A 17,266-nucleotide genomic window follows, 5' to 3' on the forward strand; every position below is an offset into this window, starting at 1 on the left:
GGGGAAGTCTGTTCATATTTTGCTTGAACAGCTGAGGGTTTGTAATCTTTAGGGAAGAGTGTGTGTGGCAGACTGTTCGGAAGAATAGAAGTAGATGGGATGAAGGAGGAGGAGGAGGAGGAGAAGAGACGTTGGTTCGGTGAGTTTGAAGACGGACTGTAATAAAAGGGTTAGCAGTGGCTCTTGTTTTAATGATTTTGAAGGAGAGTAGAGTAATATCAGTGAAGAATCTAGCAGAGTACTGTCCATGAAAGTATCTGTAGAAGAAGCACAACAGAGAAACAAACTCTGTGAGAGAAGGATTGAAGTCGGCCTGTGAGAGAGATCATTAATTAGCAGGATTGCCCTCTTCTGGATAGAGTCGAGTAATCTCGGAGAGGATTTTGGTGCTCCACCCAAAATATGTGAGCAGTATTCCATGGCTTTGAATGATCAGGATCCGTGTGTTCAGGCTTATCTGCTGTGAAGAATTCATGTTGGAGGTTTAAAGGAATATTACCAGCACTGAGAAAGGATTAAAACCAATTTTCATACTTCCAATAGTTCGCTCTGTCACAGAGACATCTTCAGGGATTACAAAAAACCTGCTGTAACAACACACACACAGAAATATAATAAACTAGCGAGTGATACTAAAGTATTATCTAGGTGGTGCGTCCTTTGTGGGCATTTGCAGGTGGCCTAAGATGTAAAGAGGGATCTCTGGTAATTAATGTTTCTCAAATTTTGGGACATTTAATGCAACCGTATTTGTTTAAATTCGGTTGATTCATGAGTGCAGATGCAGATTCAAAGAATAGTCTTTCTTTTTTGAATTTACTATGATGTTGCATGGCCGTTTTTTTCCAGGTGAACCTGTGCCTTGTATCCTAAACATGGTCTGCAAGGCCAGATTGACCACAATCATGATTGCATATGTTTGGTTTGTGTTCTTCTAACCGGATTGTTTCTGATCTGCCTGTCTGTCCGAAGTAAGCCAGTTTACAGGCACAAGGTACTCTATATACTCCAGGCACTGAGAGAGCAGGGAGCTGGTATTTGGCGGAACGGATAAGGGTAGCAAGTTTACAGTGGGGCTTAAAAGCTGTATGGAGGTTGTACTTTTTTAATGATCTGGCTATTTTTTCTGATGAAAGTTATGGTGATGGCATTTCTGAAGTTCTTCTGAAGAGATGGTTGGGGAATGGGGAAGGACTTGATTATTTTTTTAATTCTGTAGTCACTTAGCCTTCGGAAAGGAAGGTGTAGTGTATGTGTTTGAGTTCTGTTGAAAGGGCAGTTTCACTGGAACAAAGATTGTCGGCTCTATGAATAGAGCCAACAATCCTATTCAATTCAATCCAATGCTATAGGATTGGAAGTCTGAGAGAGCAGATCATTTATAAACAAATGGAAGAGAGAGAGTGGGTGAAAGAACAGAATCCTGGAGTATGCCTACAATGGTAGGGAAATCAGAGGAGAGTAAATTGTCCATCATGACAAGTAATGGGCAACCAGTGAGAATGCTGGCGATACAGTTGCAGAGTGACGACGGCAGACCATAGAATGGCAGTTTGTTAAGTAGGCTAAACACGTGTGCCAAACCCGATCACGCGCCTTTGAAAGGTCGAGGGCAAACGCGAGAGTTTCTCCAAATTTTTTCATGGTTGAGTGAAGTGGGTTGTGAAATCAGGAGCAGCCGTAGATCGCGAGTGGCAGAATCCATATTGCTGGTCACTGATTAGTTGGCATGACTCTAGGTGATTCAAGAGTTGGTTGTTGATTACCTTCTCCATAATATTGTAGTAGCAAAAACCTGAGTTTTATTTAGTAGAACGACTCATGTCTTTCCTCTGTAGACATTTGTTTCCTTCTAAAGTGACAAAGCTCAGCTCATCATGAGCTGAGCTTTGTCTCTTAATTTCAAAGTTCAGCGCCTCTTGCATCTGTACAAAGAGATGCGAGAAAAAGTTCATTGCAAATACGTAAATGTAAATGTTCAGTACTGTTATGATAATAGTTTACTTCTGTTATATTTTCATTAGTGCCTCAATCGGCTAAGTAGGTTTCCATGAAGTCCTCGGGTTGGAAAACTTTGGGTTTGAATCTGATCTAGGACAGAAAGAACATTTATAGTTTATCTTCTTCTCTCTCATTCATTTGAAGGTGTGCTGATCTTTCTCATACGGAAAAAGCGCGGTTTTTCCAACCAGAAGAACTTGTGTTTTGTACTCTACAAGTATGCAAACCGGACAAACCAAAGATTAATAATAACATTGACACACACGAATATAAAATTAGGTATCACACTGACCACTTGATTACAATTGATTATAATTGAGAAAGCCAATGTGGATAGACCTTGGGCCTTAAGGACGGTTAAGTACTACTTATTATTATTATTATTAATTAAGTCAAATGAACACTCATCATTACCTCATCATTGCTTCGAAACCGAGTTTAGTGACATCAGGCACCTCTATGCGGAAATCGTTGTCTTCTAGGGGTTGAATATCATTTGCAGAGCTTTGTTCTTCTGTCGCGTTAGTTTGAATCAATTGTTCTGAATCGCTCACAGACAAGCAGTCAGAAAACATACTTTGGAACACGGAGCTACCCAAGGACAGTATTAAGCTGTGTGCGAGAATTTCAGATTTCTCGTCACCTACATAAAAGATTACGTCAGCCATTTCTTTGGACTCGAAAAGGCATTTTATCCTCTTTTTTACAGTCTTCTCTTTTTCCATTTACATGAACTTTAAAAATAAAAAATAATAAACTTATTATTTATCAAGATTTGCAATTTGCGTTTTAAATTTCTCAGTATTTGCAAATCGACTAAATAAACACAAAAATGAATATCATCACTGCACATGTATTTTTTTAACTACTACTTATTATTTTTTTTTCCAGTTTAACAGAATATACAAGAATAAATCAGTAATGTCAGTTTCTAAGATATTTAGATATTTATTATCTCATTGAGCTCACTTTGTTCAGACTAAGCAAATGCATGGAGGTAGCAGGGTTTTTTCTCCCGGAAACTCGGGTTTTTCATCCCGCATACAGACAAATCGGCCCTTCAGAACACACGCAATTTACAGACAAAAAATACTGGTGGTGGAGGTGGGCGGAAGATGGCGTTGATGGAGATGATTCGTAGTAGAGGTTCGGTGTAGTTGTTGAGACAGCTGTAGGTGTCCTCCCGCGATGAGTCTTCAGACTCCTTGGAGGTATCAGGAATAATAATAACAATAATAATATTCTCCAGAAACGTTTCCAAACTTATCGTCCTGGGAACAGCAGGTTACCAAAGCTTCAATTTCTGTAAACTTTGTCTACATGTTTAGATTAATTTCATTTATTTCGATTTACGGCGGAGAAACTCAGGCTATAAATAGCCATTATGTAGTAATCGTAGTTTGCTAAGTAACTATTAGCATTCTCGACCGTTTCCTTTATTGTACTGCTAACAATTAAATATCTTCGAGCAAAGACCCTTAGTGACAGTATTTTTAAAACTTTCTGAATAGTATAAAGCAGCTTCATGCTCCTTTATCCATAATTCTGTTTGTATTAAAAGATCTATATTATACTGCAACCAAAGCCGTTTAATATTAGTTATAAATGTGCAATTTTAACTCATACTTTACTTCTTATGTTTACCTTTAGAGTGGGCTCATTACTGAAATATAAAATCTTCCTAATTCTGTTGTATCATTGCAAATTATACAATTATCAAAAGCAGTTATAATCCATGTTCTCGTTATTATCAAATATTATTTCATTATTTTAAAAGTTTTTGGAGGTCATCTTTTCTCATGAACAACCTGCCGTCCTTGATCCAGAGATACTTGTGGTGTTTGTCCTGTTTATATTTATGTTCTTGGGTCTGCTAGCCATCTATCTCTCGTCTCCTTAGAGCTGAATTTCTAAGCGCGATCTTCTAAGAATAGCGTGTGAATCAAGGAATTCAACGAAAAGGAGGATCCGTGAATTCTTCGTATACCAATAATTTAGCGAATCAAATGATCATGTAATTAATTGTAAAACCTAGTTAATTCATTTATCTGGATTTTCGATGAAAAACAAACATCTGTTATTGTATTCCAGATTAGAATCTGTCATAATTATGAGGATGTGTTTCCTGCATAGTTTTCTCAAACGCCTACTACTCTCACACACACACAGCACAAAGATATTCCACTCCTCATGGATGATGAGCATTCAGATTCTAGTGTGGATGTCAAACCACCGCCATCAGATGAAAGCTCTTTAGGAAGTTGCCAACACGCCTGATCTGACTGAAACAGAAGAAATTATATGACACAATAAGCTTGTTGGTCCGAAAGCAAGTGTATTTTCACTTGTCCAAACAGAGTATCTGAAGTGCAACCTTCTGCATTCCGAAATATAAATAAAATTATAGCTTTATATTGCTAGACAATAAACGACGTTTATTATTATCATAACGCTGATGATCGTTTTAGAGAATTTCAGTTCATGAACTCATTTCAGATCATTTCAAAGAGTTTGTTAACAGAATAATAATAAACGAAAAGCCTTCTGTACTCTAGCACGCGCAATAAGTAGGAAACGAGATCTTTGAAAATAATTCCAAGTTGATACATCTATTAAAAGCAAGCTTTCCATTCTGATGTTAGCGTCGATTTAAAAGTAACTGCATTCAAGGAGTGCACAAATCAGCGACTTTGTCTAAGAGACACAACAAACATGTGCTAACTGTGTATACGATGAAAAGTAATTACCAGTTGCCCGCCGATTTCCAAAATGTTAGGGATAAAAGTGTCATTTGATGTCTTCGGAAAATGAAAAGGAACCTGGAAGATGATTTGTTTTACTTTAATGGGGAAAACCGAAATGACTAGATCTATTATTTGTTTTAAATCAACTACGCACACACGACAGACTGAAAAAATGAGCTGTAGGTTTGATAAGTTTGAAGTAACCTGATATAGACCACAGGTGTCCGTCTGTTTAAATTCTTGAGGGAGAGTAAAGAAATGATGATAGCCAGTTCACCAGAAGATTGTCCATGAAAACATGAACTCCTCTAGATAGTATTAAGAGTTTTTAGGGAGATTTCTCATGCTTCACCTAAAAAGTAAGCATCCTAAAATTGGGCAATTTAAAATCTGAAGAAGCTATGGATGTAAACTGTGTGTACCAGAAAAGACTAGAGATAAAAGTCACAAAAGAAAAGAAATCTGATTATCAACAGAGATCCCAGTATTATAAATAATTGTAAGAAGTGATGTGAAATATTTATTTTTGTTTATAAAAGTCCAACAGGAGTATGTTTTGGAGTTCATTAGATGTTTACGCAGTACTGGAGAAACAAAAACATCAGTGTAAAGGCACTGGTTATGAAAAACGTTTGAAGTCTGAATTAGTTGACTAACAATTTGATTTTCATTTGTTTCATTTGAGAAACAATGCACAGTTTCTCAAATAAAAGACAGCAATGAAGTGCAACGTCTTCAGCAAACTATACATGGGTTTGAGATGGACAGCTAAGGTCAAAGATCTACATAGCTGTAAAGGACAGGGTGTACCCATATCATGGTAAGTCTTTATGTCAGATGAGATTAAAAAACATATCAAGAATGAGCACACGTCTCTCCAAACCATTCCAGTGGCGCACTGCATGCTACTGATCCTTAATTGATAGTGGCTCTCCAGGTGGTGAAGAAATTGGCTGCTGTTGTTATCGAGAGTATGATGAGAGTAATGTGCTGGTAGTTTGATGATTGATTTTTAATTTTTTTTTAATATAGGCCAGCTTCTATGCTCTGCTAAGACAAGAATGTTTTGAGGCTGTACATCATAAAGAGAGGATCATGAGTAGTAATCGAAAGAACGGAATGTGAGATCTGACAATACCATAACGTACTATATGGTACAACAATATGGATGTCCACAACCACAAATGAATTTTTACTTATCGATATCACAGCACAGAATCCTATCTCTTGTAGAATTATTCTGCAGAACAGAATACTTTGATATGAACTTTTGTACAACTTGAAAGTTGTACAAAATAACTCCAGCAATTTTGTAGATCGTTTCTTAGTGCATACGCCAAACTCTTCTTACTTCGTTATTGTAAATTTACTAATGTGTAAGTGATCGTCTTGAGCCGCCGCCGTCGCTCAGTCGATATAGACGAGCCCTTTGGTCAGAAAGTCCAAAGGACTCGAAACCCGTCTATGACCTGAGAAACCTTTGTGCGTTTTCGATCAAATGGTGAGTTGCTATCTCGCATACAGAGATGGAGGATTTTTTCCTTCAACATACAGTCCAGTGAACATACGGATCACAGCCATATATGACTGTCCTTTAGGGAATGCAGCAGAGTGGCGTGCCGGGTGCAATAATTCATCGTAACCCATAGTCAGGGGTATAAACTATTCTTAAAAGATGGATGGGTTGAAAAAGTAGTGATCGAGTACTTCCGGGGAATAAAAGGCATCAGCACACTTTTCAAATATGTAAATGACACACACACAACCAATAATTGTCTGGAATTTGCAATTTGCAATTTATACCAGCAAGCGAACCTTAATATCAGGTATGTCCACCATTGGCTTTGATCAATCACCTCCTGCAGCCTTTAAGGGAGGCTTTCCACCAATGTGTGGCAGATAAGAGGTAGAATTTTGTCTCCATCCATCCATCTATCAGTGCAGCACTGAATTCGGTGACAGATAGAGGACGTGCTGCTCTGGACCTCAGTCGCACCTCCAATTCACCCCACATGTGTTAGATGGGAGTGACGTCAGAACTCTGACAGTCGATTAACGCCCATTTCTTCATACTATTCCATAACAGCTTCAGTTTTGTAGCATGGCGGATTGTCGTCTTGATATGACACAGGTCAGTTCCATAAAAACTCCACGGTCTAGACAGCACCTGATTATCCAGAATATCAAGGTACTGAGCTGCCTTCATGGACCCACGGACAACGACCAGATCCTACTCCAAACCAGCTGAATGCAACCCACACTATTACTTCTCCACCACCAAACTTTACTCTTGGTACAACAAACTGGAATAACAAGCGTTGACCAGACTGGATCCACAACCACACCCTGCCATTAGACCGGAAACGGTGATCCTTGATTCCGCGCTCCAGAGTGCCGTGTTCCACAGGCCAATTGTCAAATTTACACGCTCTTTGCACCAGACCAGAAGAGCCACCTTGTTCGTTGTTGTGATGTTCGGCTGAGTGCCGCTGCTCTTCAGTGGAAGCCCATTGAATGGAGTTCTTTTGTATAGTATAAGTGCTCACCATAGTGCTACTAGCACTCTGGAAACCATCACGAATGGTCTGTGATGATTGTAGCCGGTCTTTTTGTGCCACCAGTTTAAACACCTTCCTATCCCTGTCAGTCATTTGCTGATCATAATATGATCCGCAAATGAAGATGCCAGAACATCTCTATTTGTTGATCACATCACCAATCATTGGTTTTGGATGCTCCAGTAGAGCGGGAGTGGCACGTATGAGCATGCCATCAATATGACAGCCCACGATGACACCTCTCTCGAAGTCAGTGAGTTCACGTCGTGTTGCCATACCACCTGTATTCAACTGCTGCGAGGAAATACTGCTTCCTACTATCTGTACACCGGTTTTTGTTATTACCAAATCTGGAATGTTCCATTACTTCAAATACCAGGGGTGTCCGGACAATTAATGGTAGATAGCGTATATATATGCGTGCGTGCGTGAGTGTGTGTGTGTGTGTGTGTGTGTGTGTGTGTGTGTGTGTGTGTGTGTGTGTGTGTTGACGTAGGAAGCTTCTGCGGTAATCGCCCATAATTAAAGAATATTCAATAAATCTACCTGCATTATTATAGACTAATTAATAACCTTCCCAGGCTCTATGCAGTGCTTCATAAAGTATATCAATATATTGAAAAGATGTTAAATAAAGGATCAAAAATACATCATTACTTTGGCATGATGTGGTTTCGTTCCGTTATTTAAATCTGTTAAGTGATTTTGCATTTCCCTTCTTGAAGAAAAACACCACACAATGTGCGAAACTAGTTAAAAATATAAATTCTCAAACGATTCTACTCCCAAAATGCAGTAAGTGCAGCTCTTCACCCCTAACTTTAGGAAATCGGGAGAAGTTCCACGCTTAGGATAAGCTGAGCCTATGATTTGCTGATTTTAGATGCAAAGGGTGAGAGAGTACTTATCTAATGATTCTAAAACCCTAACTTTCGTGCTGTGGTCCGTAACTCCGTAGCAGTGCGAGTTCTTACGTAATTTTTTCTGAAATTCTGGATTAAAAATCAGAATTTCTGGTTAAATAATAATAGTTATGATTGTTATTATCAGGGCACAGTAAGCAGAGGATGCGTCGTATCGGGGCGCCTTCTTCAAGGGGCATGACACGAGTTAAATAAATAAAATAAAAATACATTTTAATATTAGCGTTTATTAAATGTGGATATGCACTAAATAGATTGTAATAAGTACTGCGCCTTTTAATAAGATTTAGCAAAAACTGCAAGTCGTTTTTCTGCTATGCATGGTATAGAGCTGGCGGAAGCACTAGATGAGCCAGACGTTCATCCAGGGCGCGACGCGCACTGAATGAACGTCTGGCTCATCTAGTTTTTTTTTTTATTACTACTTTTTATACACTACTTTTTTTTTTTATTTTTATATCCATTGTGCGTTCGCCAGTTCGGACGTCAGGACGCACGTGTACTGTCTTAACCTCTATTATGAAGTGACATTTGGGCATTTCTTTCTTTCTTTCGTTTAATTCTTCGAATTGATGATTGCCAAACACACAGTAAATGTGTACCTAATTCACAATGAGGTAAGTAAATTCAAAATTTTATCTTTATAAATCAAAGAAAAATTTATGCATTTCTTTAAGTATTTATTTACATTTTTTTTGTCTTACCAATTTTTTTGTTCAATAGGTTTTTTATTTCAGAATGAAATTGAATTATAAGTAACTATTCTATCTAATTTTCTACAGATTTGACGGTTTTCACAGACAGTATTCAACATCTATTACTTCATTTTACCGCTTGATAAAAGAAGTAAGCCAATAATATTGCCATACGCAAGCGGATTCTTCTAATTCAGGAGTATTTCTTTTCAATCTACAATCATTTGTTTAACTGCCTGATTCACTATATAAAAACTGTTTACGTGTATGCAACAAAAAAGAAATTTCAACAGTGTTAGTTTTTTTCTTCTTCTTAAAAATTTCCAAATATGAGGACTTTTCCTTCTGCTGGAAATAACTTTTGTCTTAGAAATACTACACATAATAATCTTCTCAGCTGCAGCTAGAGGATAAAAGTTAAATTACTCTCAATACTATGGAGAAAGAAAGATCACTTCTTCAGAAGTCACACTAAAGAGCTTTAAGCAGTAGTGCATTAATACATCACAATTCCTTGTTTTGTTTTCAATTATATCCTAAATAGAAATACCGATATTTCTTTTGCAGTCTGATACAATATTTATGACAAAATAATTTCTTAATTTATAATAATCACATTTCGCTTTTATTATTATTATTATTAAGAGAGACGTCCAGGTGTTAAATTGTGAATGAAACTATGTTGTGTAATTTATTTTTTTTCATTCACATTTAACATTGCTTATTATGTATTAATCATAATTTTTATAAAGATTATTTATTGTTCCTTAATTAAGGACTACTATTTAAATATTTATTCTAAACTTAACCTAGTATTAATTTATTAAATAATAATATGTGTAGAAATTTATGATAACTAAAATATATATGTAAAGTAACGAAAAGTGTATTATAAATAATTGTATACGTAATGAAAGAGCTGATTAAGTAGCTCGAATATTCTGTTTATTCTTATTTGTGAAAATTTAACGTTATGTAGAGCGTTGTATTACATTAGCGAAATGTTTACGTTCATACGTTGTCATGGAGACGCATGAAATAAACAAGCACGAGTCGAAGAGTGGTGACCTTGGAACCAGAAAGGAGAAACGGAGGCAATAAGAATTTTATAGAAAGAAAAAGGAAGAGTTTTGCGGAGCCTGAAGGAAAGTAGGATATAAGCAAGAAAGTGAAAGAAAATTGTAAATTCTTTAGGGGCAGAAATTCAAGAGCATAGTGTTTAGAAGTAAGCAAGAAACGTAGTGAATCTTATACTCAGCTGCAAGTGAAATCAGCTGTCGTTATAGAGGAAAATTGATGTCGTAATCGGATAAATAAAGAACTGGACATTCAATGGGAAATTCTGATTAGTTCCAGTTAATCTAGGATTACGTCTTAATTCTATATTGCCCTAAGAAGAATATAATGAATTTATCTAGTTGCAGAAAAGTAAACAAGGAAGGATATCAGTACCTTATTGCTGTCGTTTAGATTAGTGAAGCGCGATTAACAGTAGTTCAGTTAAAGCGTTGGAGAATTTTATTTAATGTGTTCCGCTAGCTCAAATAAGTTAATTTATAAGTGTGCTCGCAATAGATTGATGTATTGAAGATTATATCTGGTAAGAGTAGTCATACATGTTTATTTATTCTAACATTAACTATAGCGTATCTCCGAAGTTCAAGGTCCGGAATAAGTTTGCTTGGAATATTGTCTACCTTGATTAGTGCCAGCTGTGAATTTAAACATTAAGTACAACTGATAGATATGTGCAGACTGATCAAATGAGAAGTTTTGTTTTATTAACTTGAGTTAAGAAAGCTTGTAATTTTGAAGCTGTGAATTGTATGTTAAAGTTTAGAACATTGAATTGGAATGAGTGACTTAGCAAGATGTATTAAGTTATTTGTATTGTTTCATTTAAAAGTAGAATTCTTGTATTTGTTATATATCATATATTAAATGTTTTATTTTGTTAATCTAAATATTGTGTTTGCCTGAATTCCCTTTTATTGCACCGTTCATAAAAAATTCGAATCTTGCGGGTCCCCCTAGTAGAATAATAAATAATTCGGCCAAATGAGAAGACTGCTAACTTAATTAAGAATTGATCCTACTGTTTTATATAGACTAATCTAAAAATAGGGTGGCGCAGTATAATTATAAATTTCCCTACTTTTGGACCGGTGATCAATTCGCAATTAGTTATTATATTGATAAGAGTGACGAACCAAGATGGCGGATTTAGAACATAACATGAAAATAGAACGTCACGACACAGGCAATCAGAGACTCATCGAGGGAGGCCACATACTACACACACCAGGTATCATACTTATTCTTGAATTCATTCACACTTCTTGCACTGACAATATCCAATGGCAATCCATTCCAACCACGCACCACTCTCTAAGAGAAAAATCTAGCCCTCGCATCCTTCTTGGCGGCCTTCATTCTCAGCTTCCAAGGATGCTCACTCGTCCTTTTCCCACCCTCCATAAATTGAAAAATTCCATCAATTGGAATCTTGTATGCCCCTTTCAGAAGGTTGTAAGTCTCAATCAAATCAACCCCTCTTTCTCCTGTTTGTTAGTGTTTGCAGTCTACAAATTCTCAGTCAGCCTTCATAATCAGTATTCCGCAATCCTGACATCATTTTTAACACTCTCCTTTGAACTCTCTCCAATATATCAGAATCATAACGGAGACCAGACCTGCACACAATAGTCCAAATGAGTTCTTATCAAGGCCTTGTAAAGAGGCAAAATAACATCCTTATCTTTACATGTGAACGTTCGTTTCAGCATTGCAATTATCTTTTGAGTTGTTCGCAATCATTGCTACATGACCACCTGAACTTCAGCTTCGTATCTATTAACGTCCCGAGATCCCTAGCCTCATCCGTTTTTCTAGCCTAATCCCACCAATATAAAACGAATTGGATATCTAATCACGTCGAAGTGAATGAATTTACATTTACTGACATTGAACTGATAACCATTTTCCCATTCCCACAAGTCCAGCCTACTCAAATCATTCTACAAAGAATGTATATCAGCAGCATTCCTGATTACCCTACTTATCTTTGCATTTGCATCATCAGCAAATAACTGTATGTCTAATTATATGAAGAGCCAAAGGCTTCAATTCGGCGACATGAACTTATTTAAGTTAATGGATATTGCATCCCATATTGTTTCTTTGCCGAATAAGAAGTTCGGCGATTCCAAGCGTAAGCAAATACCTGGATAGTGCAAACTTAGGCAACTCATTGAAAGGGTGGAGCAAGGTCCGATCACTGTTCTTGGTATTTACCCATAATGTAAACTATATTCGGCATGAAACTCTTTAAGTTTCTTATTCGGCAAAGAAACAATATGGGGTGCAATATCCCTTAACTTAAATAACTGTATGTCGCTTGTCAAATCCTTCCCAATATCATTAACAGTGCTCCAACGCTGATCCTTGTGGTACACCATTGTTATTTTTTTTTTTTTATTAATCTTTGTACTGATTATGGGCAGTACTACTCTTACATCACGTCCAGACTTGATATAGGCCTAAGCCTTTACAAGTGTTTTACCTTATGCCTGTTCTAGTTATCATTGTAGTCATTCTCTGGTGGCAACGCCATTCCACCAGTGTGCACTGTAGGGCCCTCAAGGAAAGAACTTTCACACCTTCTGCATAAACCCAAGCTGTTTTAAGTCCTTATAACTATCTGCACTCCATATGCCATGTAAAGATATGGTGGCGCTGGTAAACCTCAGAGTTGCCCCATGCTCCTCCCGTATCTTACTAACTAGATCTTGGTTATAATAGTTTACCTTATTATTATGGCTATAGGTTAGTGGGCGCCTTGTTTCCACCACTTGGGCATCAACTACCCAAACTTCACCATCTCTTTTAATCACAAAGTCTGGCTTACGCAAACCCACGGAGGTCCTGTAATGTGGTTCCACCGCGGTCTCCCAACCTTTGTTCTTAAAGCGGTTGTTCAGAATGGAGACCACGGCATCATGCCTCCTCACGCGGACCCAATGGGTGCGGAAGCAACACTGGGCTATATGAGACAATGTCTCACTGTAGCGGCAGCAGCCCTACAGTTTGAGTCGTCACTACCTCATCGAGCTGTGCGGGCTCCAGTGGGAAGGGCATTGATCCTCGTACTGATAAGGTCAATATACTCGAACCCAGGGAGGAGTCTGGTGCCATTCCTCACCCAATCATGCTGGGGAGGCACCAGATATTACTCTTTTAAAGGAGCCCCATCTACAGAACAGTGCAGCAGAGATGCTGACTCAATTAAGGTACCTTGATAATGGGACCAGTCTTAAACCTTGCAGACTCGGATCCCTCGTATACCACTTTTTGATGCCTGTCAGTCGGCCATGCTCTTATCCATGCTAATATTGTATAACCCAAACCCATTTTCTCCAATTTATGCAAGTCTTCCATGCTGTATTCTTTCAAAAGCCTTAGCAAAATCCAAAATTATCATGTATCCATTCCTCCTGTATAGATAGTTAAATGGTTACATTGTTATAGAATGTTAGCAAGTTGCTAAAACATGACCTTCCCTTCGTAAACTCATGTTGTTCATTGATTAGTAAACTGAATGCAAGCACTAACCAATTTTTCCAAAATGTTCACCACCACTCCTGAGATACTAATTGGTCGATAGTTGGATATATATATAGGTCTTTGCACCGCCCTTATGCAATGAAATTACCATATATTTTATTATCAAAAACTTAAATTATTTGATGCAGTTATTTAAGAAAGAAAGAAATATTTGAATTTTTTTTATAAACAAGGTGATATGTCTTGCATAAGCGTTCAGCTTTTTTTGTGGGAGGGAGAAGGAAGAGGACCCACCTATTCATCCTGCTGATGTTTGAAATAATTTATTTTCAAAACCGTTCACAAGACAATTCTTATAAACGTAAATCACTTGGGGAGCATACTTATACATTTTAATGTAAAACTGCAGTAAAATCATAGCTACTTCAAAGTGCAGCAACTTTGCCACCTATCTAAACTAGCGGTAAATGTCTTTTCCAAATACGCGGTGATTTCTTCTTTGTACTAAAAGAAAATGCCAGATAATGATAATAAGAATAATAATAAAAAATACGTCATATTTTCTTTCACTGAGCGGAAATTTCAGAAGGAAATGTAATTTATAATGTACTTTCTTTGTGTGTGTGTTTTTTTAAAATAAAGTGTACAAGATTATTTTCTTGCTATTTTTGTCAACTGAACACCGTAAATAATGAGAATGACTAACTGTAGCGTATTTGTAACGTTCATAACCTCTTGACTTAGAACAGTGAAGTTGTGTTACCTGGAGTTTCCTCTGTTAGGAAATTCCAAAAGTCAACATTTGGGTTGTTTCCAAGGTTATATATATATATATATATATATTCATTTTGGAAGAAGTGTTACAGAAAATATTATGTAACATGTCTGGAAATGCTGAATAGTGAAGTTTAGATCTGTGAAGTGTTCTACGAGATTGGATTTTGAACAAAAAATAAAAATAACATAATCTGGAACGTCGACAGCCCGTTTTTTTTTTTTTTTCCCCGAAATATTTTAAATAATTATCTTGAATTACGTTCTTCAAGAAAAAAAAAAAAGTATTGTCGACTAGAAAAACTTTTACAAAAAATTAAAAATGACAATTGGTCTTCCAAGGTAATGCAATATTCAAGTGAATAAAGTATGCGAGGATCTCTTAAAACTTGTACATTAAAACGAGAAAACAAAAATAAAAATAATTCCTATAATAATAATCGTATGATGATACACGGCCGTGAGTCCCCTTTACGGGGAGGTACGGCACCATCTCAGTTCCCCCAAATTTTATCCGGGCTCCGGAACCGGCATAGCTGACGAATCAGTGAATTGGCTATGGCAGTTCGTCGCGTCGTCGAGAGAAATCGAACCTAGAACACTTCTTCCCCAGGCATATGGTTGCGAAGTGCATAGCCACTAGACTAACCGCGCGAACAATAATTCCTATATTTTTAGTCTATCCAATATACCTAAGTCCAGTTACCCAGCACAGAACAAGGAACTGCCTTTCTTGTTATAGGCAACTGGGACGCAGCTATGATCGCGAGATCATCTGGTTAAGTGTTCTCTTCAGCGTCAAGGATATTCGCACATTCAAATGGACATGACCGCCAAATTGCACTTCTTATCCATGCCCTTTCAACAGAGAGCACGCATCGTATCCAGATTTTCTCGACGTACATATATAGACGTCTTAGCCAGTTGGGAGGTTAATATATGTATTTTTCAAAGTACACACTTTTTCATAAAAAAAATGTGTTTTTATTTTATAACGTTTAAATTTTAAGTACATTAAAAAAAGCAAGGGGCGCTCAACTTAAAATTGCATCGGGCCGCCAGAACCCCTAGATCCGGCACTGGTCATTATTATTAGTAGTAGTAGTAGCAGTAGTAGTAGTAGCGTGAGTGTGTGTGTGTATACACACACACACTTATGCAAGAAGAATAAAGAGGCAACAGACCACGAGAAAGTGACTGGAGTGAGTCCGAGAGATGGTTCATCAACTAACTGGATTGCCGCCTTCTGTCGAAAGTTAAATGTGAAATCGATATTTTAAACTTGGGCAGACCTTGGATTTATAAGTGTTGTGGAAATGTGGAAAAGCGAATATTAAGGTCAAGATTGGAAAAGGAAGCATAGTTTATTTTATTTTTTTATTTATTATGATTAAGGCGAAGGAAACTATCGATATGAGATGCTTATGACCAAAGAAACTAGAGGTGCACGCCATCCCAAGATAAAAAATCAGATTTTGCGAGGATATTTAGAAATGCATTATGATTGCAGATGAACTGGGATCATTCTTACGTGAGATAAGATAGAACTGCGTTTTGCGTACTGAAGTGGAAAACTTTGTCATGAAATATGGAAAAGAGATCAGTATTAATGCATTAATTATGGAAGAGCTTGCAGTCTGAAATATCTGAGCACAGCAAGTAGATGAGTGGAATAGGGACGATAGTTCAATGACTGGGTTTCATCTCCTTTCTTTGGAACGAATTGAATATAGTGTATGGTAAAGGGCAGATATCAGATGAGGATGATTGATTATAAATGCGATGTGGGATAGGCTGATTCACGTGAATAAGCTTTGGTAACAATTGCAAGGATACCATTGAGAACCACAAGACGTGTGGGGATCTAGGATATTCAGAATTCTTCTGATGACATTTTGACTAAACACCAGAGAAAGAATGCAGACATCTTTGTAAAGTGGAAAATCCTCTACTTCAGTCATAAATGCAGAAGGCTGAGGAGAAGAATCCAGTGGTGACATCTGGATGAGTAAAAGGTACACTCAATCATCTTGGCAAGGCATCAGGAAACTTGACTGTCATTTGAGAAAGAGGTTAGCTTCATATGCACGATATTACCCAGCTACCTCTCAAAGGCAAGATCTTCCAATACGCAGAAGGTAAAGCTATAATATCCAACCATAATAATGCAAGCATAGCCCAAACAAATATGCAACATGACATAAATCTGCTCACTGACTGGCTCACTAAAAACTCCATACACCTAAACTCAGAAAACATAAAATTAATTATATTCAGAAATCCACTCACTCGACCAGTTGATAACAAATATATAACCATCCAACATCCACTTTCCAATATAACAAACGCACAGAACAGCGAAACTACTACAATCACTCAGATTGCAACAATACGATACCTTGGAATTTACTTCAATGCAGATATGAACAGGAATAGCCACATAAACCATCTACACAACAACCTCCGAACAATAATTGGCAAATTCTACAGGTTAAAAGACATAGTTCTCACATGCCTAAAAACACTAATATACAAAGCACTATGCCAAAATATACTAAGATACGCTATAATAAGGTATGCTTTCTATGCACCCTACAAATTAAATAGATTAATGTCGCTACAGTACAAAATGACAAAACTGATCTTTTGGGAACAAAGAGAAAATCACGACCTTATAAACATTGCAATGGCAGAACACAAAAAAAATACTGACAGCAAAACATTTATGTCACTATGCAGCTTTGCTAAAACATTATTTTGATGCCAACTACAGGACAGTCAGAAACACATATCGCATAACAAGAGCTTAGACAACTAATTATATCACATATAAATACAATAACCACTACGGAAAGGCCACGCGAAGCTTCTACATCCCAGATATATTAAATAAACTACCTTTTGTATACAGGAACACGCACCCTAACCTTAGAAACTTAATGAAACACAATATGTTAGTTCAGGCCTTCCAAATCAGCGACGCGTCATGACATTCCAAATTATAGTGT

The 17,266-nt window shown here is 37.1% G+C and overlaps 1 protein-coding gene across 3 annotated transcripts in view; it reads right to left on the reverse strand.

Annotated features, from left to right (window-relative positions):
• LOC150095176 (BTB/POZ domain-containing protein 6-A-like) overlaps positions 1–17,266 on the reverse strand; it is a 30,856-nt gene that overhangs the window by 3,591 nt on the left and 9,999 nt on the right. For all 3 annotated transcript variants that reach the window (XM_090411005.1, XM_090411006.1, XM_090411003.1), the window contains exon 2: positions 2,416–2,735. In XM_090411005.1, coding sequence (XP_090267131.1) covers positions 2,416–2,726 — 311 coding nt within the window. In that variant the 5' untranslated portion in view covers positions 2,727–2,735. The remainder of the gene's footprint in view (positions 1–2,415; positions 2,736–17,266) is intronic.

This window comes from Typopeltis vanoorti, chromosome 21 (assembly GCF_054136105.1).
Source record: "Typopeltis vanoorti isolate ZY-2024b chromosome 21, IOZ_Tvanoo_1.0, whole genome shotgun sequence".
NCBI classification, from domain to species: domain Eukaryota; kingdom Metazoa; phylum Arthropoda; class Arachnida; order Uropygi; family Thelyphonidae; genus Typopeltis; species Typopeltis vanoorti.